At 45.4% G+C, this 10510-nt stretch overlaps 6 protein-coding genes across 7 annotated transcripts; 3 read left to right on the forward strand and 3 right to left on the reverse strand.

Moving 5' to 3' along the window:
* Positions 1 to 191: 191 nt before the first annotated feature.
* LOC117898591 (serine/threonine-protein phosphatase alpha-2 isoform) lies at positions 192 to 2118 on the reverse strand. 2 transcript variants are annotated; one of them, XM_034808137.1, is made up of 2 exons: positions 946 to 2118; positions 192 to 855 (listed from the first exon to the last, which is right to left on the reverse strand). In XM_034808137.1, exon 1 carries the CDS (start codon positions 1952 to 1954, stop codon positions 1046 to 1048), a length of 909 nt encoding a protein of 302 aa, XP_034664028.1. In that variant the 5' UTR covers positions 1955 to 2118; the 3' UTR covers positions 192 to 855; positions 946 to 1045. The 2 variants fall into 2 exon arrangements, with proteins under 2 accessions (XP_034664028.1, XP_034664027.1); XM_034808136.1 differs by having other exon boundaries at positions 192 to 860.
* Positions 2119 to 2942: 824 nt separating this feature from the next.
* On the forward strand, positions 2943 to 4329 carry LOC117897749 (sialic acid synthase). Its single transcript, XM_034806788.1, has 2 exons — positions 2943 to 3456; positions 3514 to 4329. The coding sequence occupies exons 1-2, from the start codon at positions 3121 to 3123 to the stop codon at positions 4294 to 4296; spliced, it is 1119 nt and encodes a 372-aa protein (XP_034662679.1). The 5' UTR covers positions 2943 to 3120; the 3' UTR covers positions 4297 to 4329.
* Positions 4257 to 5750, reverse strand: LOC117897747 (interleukin enhancer-binding factor 2 homolog). Its single transcript, XM_034806787.1, has 3 exons — positions 5528 to 5750; positions 5325 to 5453; positions 4257 to 5266 (listed from the first exon to the last, which is right to left on the reverse strand). The coding sequence occupies exons 1-3, from the start codon at positions 5702 to 5704 to the stop codon at positions 4370 to 4372; spliced, it is 1203 nt and encodes a 400-aa protein (XP_034662678.1). The 5' UTR covers positions 5705 to 5750; the 3' UTR covers positions 4257 to 4369.
* Positions 5751 to 5899: 149 nt separating this feature from the next.
* On the forward strand, positions 5900 to 7171 carry LOC117899363 (SUMO-activating enzyme subunit 1). The gene is made up of 3 exons (XM_034809342.1): positions 5900 to 6067; positions 6142 to 6570; positions 6626 to 7171. The coding sequence occupies exons 1-3, from the start codon at positions 5961 to 5963 to the stop codon at positions 7101 to 7103; spliced, it is 1014 nt and encodes a 337-aa protein (XP_034665233.1). The 5' UTR covers positions 5900 to 5960; the 3' UTR covers positions 7104 to 7171.
* LOC117899370 (proteasome subunit alpha type-2) lies at positions 7142 to 8357 on the reverse strand. Its single transcript, XM_034809350.1, has 5 exons — positions 8199 to 8357; positions 8021 to 8097; positions 7697 to 7952; positions 7485 to 7640; positions 7142 to 7423 (listed from the first exon to the last, which is right to left on the reverse strand). Exons 1-5 carry the CDS (start codon positions 8237 to 8239, stop codon positions 7249 to 7251), a joined length of 705 nt encoding a protein of 234 aa, XP_034665241.1. The 5' UTR covers positions 8240 to 8357; the 3' UTR covers positions 7142 to 7248.
* A 290-nt stretch (positions 8358 to 8647) lies between these two features.
* On the forward strand, positions 8648 to 10198 carry LOC117899355 (probable enoyl-CoA hydratase echA8). The gene is made up of 4 exons (XM_034809327.1): positions 8648 to 8739; positions 8799 to 8901; positions 8961 to 9749; positions 9805 to 10198. Exons 2-4 carry the CDS (start codon positions 8802 to 8804, stop codon positions 10053 to 10055), a joined length of 1140 nt encoding a protein of 379 aa, XP_034665218.1. The 5' UTR covers positions 8648 to 8739; positions 8799 to 8801; the 3' UTR covers positions 10056 to 10198.
* Positions 10199 to 10510: the final 312 nt, after the last annotated feature.

Consider the following 10510-nt stretch of genomic DNA (forward strand, 5'->3'; position numbering starts at 1 on the left):
TTTATTGAAATCAGTTTCATAATACATATTAATAATAGTTAAATTTTAAAAAACACATCCTTTAAAATGATAAGAGAATGGATAACCGAAAAAGTTCTACATGTATTTTTTGTTGTGTGGTCTGTGGCTCGCCTTGCTCTGCAGCAAACACGGTTTGGGGGCAAAATGGAAGTAGATGCAAAATAATTTTCATTGATTTTGTATTGACGTCGGAGTGCATGGCGGGCGCGTCCTCGTCCCTTATCATTTCATCGAGCTGCAGGGGTTGGTGGACGAAAAAAAAACGTATTTTATTCTGTTTCAATTTGAAGGTCAAAACTTAAGTGTTTTCGTTTCACTTTCTTGGCAAGCGTTCTTTTCTTTTTTATCATTTTCCCTTTTTTGTTTCATCTTTTTGTTGAATGTTTTAAGGCCAAAGAGCTTTACAGGGCCCCCCTTCTTCTATGTATATGTTTTGTCCTTTGACCGACTGAATTCCAGGCGTCAAATATGTTCCTGTTTCTGCTGGGAGCTCTCCTCTCCTCCTTCTCCTCTTCGGACCTGCTTAATCTGCAGGTGTGTGTGTGTATAGATGTGATTGTGTGTATGATCGTTTCCCGTTATACGTATTTATATGGGATTGGATTGAAAAAAATAAATATGTTTGCTTTTAATTATGTTGTTTGTCAATTGTTTGTTTTGTAATTGTTGATCATATCTCAATTGATTAAAACTCCATTAGATGTTTGTCCAGGAGGTCATTGGTTCGTCGGATTGGACTTTGTGTGTCTGTGTGTGTATGTGTGTGTGGTTGTTCGATGCTCTTCCCCTCTGCAGGTGTGGCTGCTGGTATGTAGTTGTTTCGACTTGGCCTGCCTACGCTGTCGATAAAAAATTGACCAAGATAGAGAGATAAGTGTTCAGCTGTGACGCACAATAGGGTTCTGCTTGGTTCTAGCCACTTACGTTCAATCCACGATCCGATGTGTTCTAAGCATTTTTATTTTCTCTTGGGTTGTTTCTTTTGTTTTTTGTATAGAAAAGGATTTGTTAGGTTTAAATGATATTACTTTTTACGTTTATCTGCTGGCTTCAGGATTTGGAACGAGCACATCAGTGTGTCGTCCACGGACATCATGGCGCCAGCATTATCGAATTCACCGCAGTAATTTGGTGCCGAGAAGAGAGTGACCAGTTGACGCTTCGCGAAGAACTCGTAGCCATCCTCGACCACCTGATGGGCACGGCAGATGAGATCGAACTCGTGCTTCTGCAAGAATTTAGCCACCACTTCGGCTCCGAATGTGAAGCTCACGCCGCGATCGTTCTCTCCCCATCCCATGGTGTCCTTGTCCGGATCGGACCACAGCAGATCGCAGAGCAGACCCTGATCCGGGACATCAGTGGGGCGCATAATGCGACGGATTTGCTCCATCGAAGTCAAATCCGGACTCAGACCGCCATGGCAACAGAATATCTTCTCATCCACAATGGCAGCCACGGGAAGACAATTAAAGCAATCGGTGAAGGTCTTCCATAGCTTGATGCTGTAGCGGCGCTTGCACTCGTCGTAGAAGCCATAGATGCGGTTAATGCTGGCACACTCGTGGTTGCCGCGCAGCAGAAAGAAGTTCTCGGAATATTTTATCTTGTAGGCCAGCAGCAGACAGATGGTTTCCAGCGATTGTTTGCCACGGTCAACGTAGTCGCCCAAAAACAAGTAATTTGACTCCGGCGGAAAGCCACCGTATTCGAACAGGCGCAGCAAGTCGTAATATTGACCGTGAATGTCGCCGCAAATCTTCAGCGGGGCCTCCAGCTCCAGCAGAATGGGCTGCGAGAGGAATATCTCGCGCGACTTGAGGCAGAGCCCACGAATTTCGCCCTCAGAGAGCTGAACGTTTTTGCCTGGCCGTGCCCCACGCACTTCCAGAAGACGTGATATTATGCTGTCTATATTCATGACATCGGCCATTTTTCTGTTTTATTTTGTTGCGCTGCTCCTGAGTATTCCAAAAACGATGGATAGTAGGGCCGAAATAGCTTTGAAATATTGAATTTTTCAAATCTATTTCCGCAAAATACTTTTCACAGCTTACTAGTATGAAAATTTCTCCAGTGTGTCCACACTAGCCACACAGCACACACTGCAGGAAGGAGCGAAACGAGTAGTTAGTCATGCTGTCACTCATGCTGTCTCGTTTGCACTTATTTGCTGTTGTGGTGTGAGCAGGACGACTAGAGCTTCACAGCTTACCAGCAGTGTGACCGCGGAACTATCGATCAAATATACCGCAAGACCCTCAAAAATATACCTTCTCATTTAGAAAAATATCCTTTAATCTTAAATCATATTTCTCGATTTTCATTTTCTTTTTGATATGACCAGCTAGTTAGGAGTCTCAGCGTTACTTTTATAATTTTATACGATTTATCAATAACTTCTCCACAAGATTAATTAGTTTTTAGGACTTCCTTTGATTGGAATCTTTCCAAATTAAGTGTAAAACTAAAAAGTTCTTCCAACCAAAATAGCATAACACGTTACGTGAGTGGGAATGTCAACCGATAGGTATGGTATGGTTCGGACATTATTATACCCTATTTCCATTAAGTACTATTAAAATTATATTATTAAAGCTACTCTCAAACATTAATAATGTCTTTATCTTAGACTTTCTATGTATATACATATGTAAATATATAGAAATATATACAATCGATACCAATAATCTACAAAATTTCGTTGAGATAGATCTCCAACACAGATTGACTTGTTCGTGCATGGATTGGAGCCTGTCCAGCATTTCCTCAACTCGAGGACATCCTTTCCTACAAGGGTACTAAATGTTGGGATGAAAATGTTTCGAGTGTGTCCACACTAGCCGCTGCAGGAAGAAGCGAAACGAGTATAGTCATGCTGCACACACTCATGTTGTCTCGTTTGCACTTATTTGCAGTTTTGGTGTGAGCAGGACGACTAGAGTGGCAATTATTCGAGCGCTGCCACATCAGTGAATAAAGGTGGAACAGACGCCATTTTATCGTATCAAACTATCGACAAGCCGCGAAATCCGATTAGCCCCACGCCCCACTTTATTTCAATTAACTGTTAAATTAAGCTAATCAGATTGTTCCGCCATGCTCTTACTGGACATTTTGGAGAAAAAAACAGACGATGGTGTCTACATAATAGCTGAAATTGGCCAAAACCATCAGGGTTGCCTGGAGGAGGCCAAAAAGATGATATTAAAGGCCAAGGAAGCAGGATGCCATTGTGTGAAATTTCAAAAATCAAATTTACCAGCAAAGTTTACACGGTCCGCACTGGCACGCGACTACGTGAGCGAAAATGCTTGGGGCAAGACCTATGGAGAGCACAAGGAATATCTGGAGTTCTCCAAAGAGCAGTACCAAGAGCTGCAGGCTTACAGCCAAGAATTAAATTTGGATTTTACTGCCTCCGCAATGGATGAGGTAAATTAATAATTAAATCTTATATATTATATCTGATAGTTCTTCCCCTTGTTGCAGCTCTCTTTGGACTTTCTGGCAGATTTAAAGGTTCCATTTATTAAAATAGGTTCCGGGGATGCCAACAATTTTCCGCTCTTAAAAAAAGCCTCTGGCCTCGGGCTACCTTTGGTCATTTCAACTGGAATGCAGACACTCCAAACAGTTGACAAGATTGTCAGCATAATGGAGGATGCTGGTAAATCGGACTATGCACTCATGCATTGTGTTTCGGCGTATCCCACACCACCCAAAGATTGCAATTTGCGGCTGATTTCCATGCTGAAGCAACGCTTTCCCAATGTAGTCATTGGTTATTCCGGACATGAGCTTGGTGTGGCCATAACCCAGGCAGCTGTGCTGCTGGGCGCCAGGATAGTGGAGCGCCATTTCACCCTGGACAAGAATCAAAAAGGTTCAGACCATCGTTGCTCACTTGAACCGCTTGAACTAAAGTCTTTAATTGTGGCAATTGAAAGTTTTAAACTCCAGAAACTACCCTTGGCTGCACATGACATAATTTCCGTGTTGGGTAATGGTCGGGAACTGGAAGAAGCACTTCGGCACGCTGGAGAAAAAGAGATTTTGCCCTGCGAGCTCCCATGTCGAAATAAGCTCGGAAAATCTCTTGTAGCTGCTCGCAGCCTGCACAAAGGTCACAAGCTTCAATTGAACAATGTGGCCATCAAAGTTAGTGAGCCAAACGGCCTGCCTGCCGAAACATATTTCGATATAGTCGGCAAGGAATTAACAGACAGTGTCTCTGAGGATGAACCCATAACCGGGAACATGGTAAAGTTTTAAGTCAATACTTTAGCACTCAATACAGCGCGTGCATTATTAAATAAATGTCTAAAAAGTAATCATATTCGCTGACTTATTCGGCTCCATCTTCGCTGCCTTCCTCCTCGTTCTCGTTTTCGATCATCTCAATGTCCTCCTCGAGGTCGCCCTCCTTCTTGTCCGTTGGCTTCTCATAGACGGCAGTGAGGGGAGACACGCACACTCCGTTCCATACTGACATTTCGCGTACTATGCTAGTGTTGCCCTCCATGCCGAGAATGTGCTTGTAGCCGCCATGTGTCAGGACACGAAGCAGTGTCTGGGCAGTGTAGCAGCAGAGATCCTGCTGCTCCAATGTCATGGCAGTGTGTACACGTATGTGTCCAGGCTCCGTGGGATCGGTAATGCCTGCCGATCCGGGCAGGAACAGTCCAGCGGAGAGCAGTTGGAATACGCGTCGGAAAGCCAAATTGATGGGCAAAGCCTGCCGCGATGGGTTGTTCATAATTGCCAAATGAGCTATCAAATCGAGCATCCAAGCGGAGAGCGGTGAGAAGGCTTCAAAACGCTTGGTGAGATCCTTCAGAATGCGTATGAGAACTTTAATTGACGAGTGGTGGGCATTCTCCTCGAACCAACGCGTGTGCCGGATGGCAGCCAGATGGTTCTGCATCAGTTTGTGGTCCATGTGGATGTCAGCCTCTAGTTTACGCAAGTTCTGCGGCAATGTGGCAATCATAATGCGCACTTTGGCCTGTACATTGGACACATCGAAGCCCCGCAAGTGAGTTTGAATTGTATGCTGGTCTCCCTTAGTAAGCACTTCAGTCTTCATGCTTGTTTTCAGGTCGGCCTCCACCTTTTTCGACAGAGCCTCGACCGCCTCCTTCGTTGGCAGCGTCTTTAAGATGACCACAATGTCAGCCACATTGTTGCCTGTGAGAATAGTTCCCTTCTTGAAGGATCCCACTTGGCGCACCTCTTCTAGTTGCTGTAAGAACAAGAGACATTAAGCTCCTTGCTTTTCGTTCGATTTCCCATTAACTTACACATGTATTAAAATCTCCAGGGGCAACAACAAGGTTATCCAGAACAGCCTGAACTTTGGTTACCAAATTACCAATTGCTGTCTGTTCACTGGCAGTGGGGCTCAAGTCCTGGTTGCGCTTCAGCAGGGCCTAGAAACATGGAAATTTGAATGGTTGTAAATACATGTGTCTATGCGTGTTCGTGTGTGTGTGTATCGATTTACCGCAGTCAGAGCAGAATCATCTACCGCCGGTGCCACTTTGGGGAAAAAGACCTCAGCCAGCGTTAGGTCGAATGGATGACGGGGAACAAACGTTTTCTTAAAGGGCGGACGTATGCCTCCTCGCATGGGCCGGCCACCGCGGAGCGATCCACGCACCATATTTCTCGGAAAATGCATTTTAAATTATTTTTGCAGCGACAGAGCGTTGCCGACAACAATCGGAAGGGTTGACGTAGAGCGGTGTGACCAGAAATTGTAATATACCAAATATACCATTTTATACCGATAAATATACCTCAATATACCACTGGTTAGTACTTTTATGCTGCAGCACTAACCAAATAGTATATACTATTTGGCTGGAGCCTGCAGCGTCCATTGAAAATTTTCTGCATATAATTTCAGTGAACGTGAAATATTTAATAAACTAATAATGGGTGTTGAAGTGGACAATAAGGATACTGCCGTTGAGCTCACGGAGGCTGAGACCGAGCTTTATGACAGGCAAATTCGACTTTGGGGCCTTGAATCGCAAAAGCGGTATGTACGGGCAAATGCCGGCTGAATGGCGGCAATGCGGCGGAATAACAAAATTATGTTTTATTTGTTTCCAGCCTACGCACTGCAAAGATACTCATCTCCGGGCTAAATGGCTTGGGTGCCGAGGTTACAAAGAACATTATTTTGTCTGGAGTCAACTCGGTGACGCTCCACGACGTCCAGGTTGTTACTGAGGAGGACTTCTGCTCTCAGTTCCTCGCTGCACGCGAATCTCTGGGTAAGAACCGAGCAAAGGCATCCTTGGAGCGTGCACGAGCTCTCAATCCCATGGTGGATATCTCTGCCGATACTCAACCGCTGGAGGAGAAGACAGCCGAGTTCTTTGGCACTTTTGACGTGGTGCTGATCATTGGTCAGAGCAATAATGAATTGCTGCGAATCGATGCCATTTGCCAAGAGTTGGGTGTCAAGTTCTTTGCCGGTGATGTGTGGGGAATGTTTGGATTCTACTTTGCTAGTCTTCAGCGCCATAGCTATGTCGAGTAAGTTCCCTTTGCTTCCTAATGTATTCTAAGCCCTAATTCTCCTTGCTCCCAGGGATGTTGTCAAATTCAAAGAAGTGGAAGCCAAGCCCAACCAGAAAGCAAAGTTCGAAAAATATGCTGTTCCAGTTCAGCGGGAAGTGAACTACCCTGCATACTCGGCCTGGATTGATTTCGATGCAAATGCTGCCGGCTACCAGCGCCAATTGAAAAAGGACGGACCTGGCGTGATCCTGCTAGGCGTTCTTCAAAAGTTCCGCACCGCACACAAACGCGACCCCAGCTACAAGTCCAGGGAGGCGGACATAGGCTTGCTTAAAGCAATTCGAGCTGAACTGGCCCCAAAATCTGCACTAAGTGACAACTCGTTGGAGGTTCTCTTCTCGCAGATTTCACCAGCAGTCGCTGTGGTGGGTGGCGTTGTGGCACAAGAGATCATCAAAGTGGTGACCAGAATGGAGGCTCCCCATCGTAACCTATTCATATTTGATCCGGATACATGTGCAGGATACGTTCAAGTCATCGGAGGATAATGGAATCCATTAAACAAAAATTTTGCATTTCTCTAATAATTTCAAATAACACCACAGTTCTAATTTTATTTGTTTTTTAATGTCCCGTACTCGTACAAAAAGCTTAGCTTGGGTTTCCTTATCGATTTTATGGGGCGCCTAACGCTTAGGGGATGTTGGCCAAATAGTCCTTGATGGAGGCAGGGTCCAGACGCTGGAAACCCTTCTGATCGCAGATTCCAATCTCAATGTTGTCCGCAGTCATTTTACCCTCAAAGCCTTCCTTCAAAGTCAAAATCGCTGTGTGAACAGCGTCTTCCAGCTCAAGATCCTCGCTGTAACTGCAGGTGGAAATCCAACGGATGATGAATAAATCTTTAACTTGCTTTAAAGCACACTTACCGCTTCTCCAAGAAGGTTTTGCCATTGACTGCATTCTTGCCCATGGCAGTGGCTTTCCAGGCAAAGTAAGCGCCCGATGGGTCAGACTGGTAGAGATATGGACGGTCATTGTCCCAGCCGCAAATCAGCAAAGATACGCCAAAGGGACGCACGCCACTAAAATGAGGACAGTAAGTACTCGAAGCGATTATTCAGTTTGTTTCTCTACATACCCGGATTGGGTATACTCCTGCATGAGGGTGGCCACGCGCTGCACCAGCTGTGAGACGGGAATCGGCTCCTTGTATGTCAGGAAATAGGTCTGAGCGATTTTACGGGCCTGCTTCACAAGCAGGCGATAGTCGGGACCCATCCCGGAGTACACCATGCCTATATGCTTGTTAATCATCTCCACGCGGTGCACACTGTGCTCCTCATACAGCGGCGACTTGTGTTTGTTCTCTGTGGCAATAACGACACCATTGGAAGCTAGGAGAACCAGACCATTGGAATCAGAATGTTCAATGTGCAATATAATGAAGTGCATGAAGCCTTACCCATGATGCCCACGGAGGGGGCGCCGCCGGATACCGCCGCCAAAGCATACTCCAGCTGGACCAGCTTTCCCGAAGGACTGTAATGCAGCAAAAAGTTGTGTTTATGCCAGTCATTGTTGTAGGTTAAGTTTAGGAGGGAAATATGCGGCATTGTCAATGAATTAATTGGCCTAGTTACCTGAAGGTGGTCAGCGAAAAGCTATAGCGTTCACTAGCCATATTTATCGGCACAACTTGCAGTAATTTATATAGAAAATAAAGAAAGCCGACTTTTTTTTTGCACAGAAAAAACACTAAATGACACAGCAAACAATGTGACCGCGGACTAAACTATACCGTCTGCCCCTTAAATATACACCGAAATATCAAAATTCAATTTCGACTTAAAAATATACCGAAAAGTATATAGTTCCTCAACATCGAACTGTTTTAGCCACTATTTAAGAAGTTTTGATGACGAAATCGAAGAAATTGCAGAAACAATTAAAATACTATATACTTCCAGGAAAGAAACAGTGATATCTCGTGAAAAAGTTGTCAACCGGCGTCAAAAGTATCGACCAGGGCAACTCACAATCGTATGAATATGAAAACCTTTGTGGTATATTTAAAAAAAAAATGGGCAAACGCTATTCTCAAAAAGCTAGCCCTTGCAAACTGCGTCAACCCTGACTCACGACTTTTGTAGAATTGTTTTTACGAACTTATTTAATTTTTAGGTAAGCACAGTAGCTAATCCAAGTAAATTTGCAATATATGTAACGCGACAATCCGACAGAACATGCTGCGTAAATTCGGCAAACTCCTGGGACAGCAGGTGGGACGGCAAGCACGTTTCCCCTTAGGCCGCACGCTGGCGACAACAAACGCGCTGCGTAAAGGTAAGCACGCCATGACATAATGGAAAGCTGCACTTTAACAAATATCTCTGATTGTGCAGATGCTGCAGCCAAGACAGAGGCTGCCGCGGGGCCACCAAAGAATATACTTGTGGAAAAAGACAACAACATTACGCTGATTGGAATAAATCGACCGCAGCAGCGCAATGCCATCGACTCAATTACCGCCTCCCAGCTTTGCGATGCCTTTGCCAATTTCGAGGCGGACGACACATCGCCGGTGGCCGTCCTGTACGGTGTAGGCGGGTCGTTTTGCTCTGGCTTTGATATATTGGAAATGAGTACAGATGAGAAGGAGGAGATCAGCGTTGATATACTTATGCGTCCCGAAGGCTCAGTTGGGCCCACGCGTCGCCAGATCAAAAAGCCGGTCGTGTGCGGCATCAACGGCTACTGCATCGCCAATGGACTGGAGTTGGCGCTAATGTGCGACCTGCGCGTAATGGAGGAGTCTGCAGTTTTGGGTTTCTTCAATCGTCGCTTTGGAGTACCCATGCTGGATGGTGGCACTATTCGTTTACCAGCCATGATTGGCCTGTCTCGTGCTCTCGATTTAATACTCACGGGTCGCCCCGTAGGCTCGCAAGAGGCCCACGACATTGGGCTGGTAAATCGCATAGTTCCCACTGGCACAGCACTGGGCAATGCCCTGGAATTGGCCACTTGCCTGGCAAAGTTCCCACAACGCGCTTTAAATCATGACCGCAACTCGGTGTATTCAGGCGCCTTTGAGACGTCGACGTTCCATCAGGCAGTGCAGAACGAAGTAATGTACACGTCGCGCGAGATAATCGAGGACATGCAAAACGGAATCAAGTGGTTCAATCAGAGTAGGTTGCGAACGAGGCATAAATTATGCACAATTTAATTACCTTTTTGTTCCAGCCTTTGAGCCGGACACCACACACTCGTGGCTGAAGCGCGATCGCTCGATGGCCGACTGGGATGATGAGGAGGTGGCAGCTGCGGCTGCGACCAAGGAGAAGCAAAAGCAAGATGAAGAGGCCGCTCGCGCTGAGGCCGAGAAACAAAAGCTGGCCGAAAAGGCTCAGAAAAAGTCAAAGAAAACGGAGGAAAAGCCAGCCGAAAGCAGTGACCCGAACATTGAATCGAAAGAAAAGCCAAAGGAAACATAGTTGAGCTTTTCCATCATATGCTATAGCTTTGTACATATAACACTCTCATCCACAGTTTGAAACTGATCCATTTGACCTTGTTAACTTATTCAAATACAAAATTATAAGCTGACGCTGCAAAGGCGTACCAGCTCTGATCACTAGAGAACTGCTTTTGCCGATGAATCTTCTTCGAGTTTGTTATCAGGCCTAGCTATTAAAGCGCTCAAAATTATAATGTATATTGTGAAAACAATCTGCCAACCAACCACCACCTGGACGGATGATTCACTGAATGTGTCCAGAGTCTAGACATATTCCATTCGTTGCCGTTTATCGTCGGGATCGTACTCTCTGAACTTTGCGCTCTGTTTTGTTGCGAGGGGGCGAACTTACAATCTCGATACGTAGTCGTTTACGATTAAATAATAATAAGTCCAAAATAAGTCAACAAAGTTCTTTAAGAGCAGCAGGTG

This window comes from Drosophila subobscura, chromosome O (genome assembly GCF_008121235.1).
Source record: "Drosophila subobscura isolate 14011-0131.10 chromosome O, UCBerk_Dsub_1.0, whole genome shotgun sequence".
Taxonomy (NCBI): domain Eukaryota; kingdom Metazoa; phylum Arthropoda; class Insecta; order Diptera; family Drosophilidae; genus Drosophila; species Drosophila subobscura.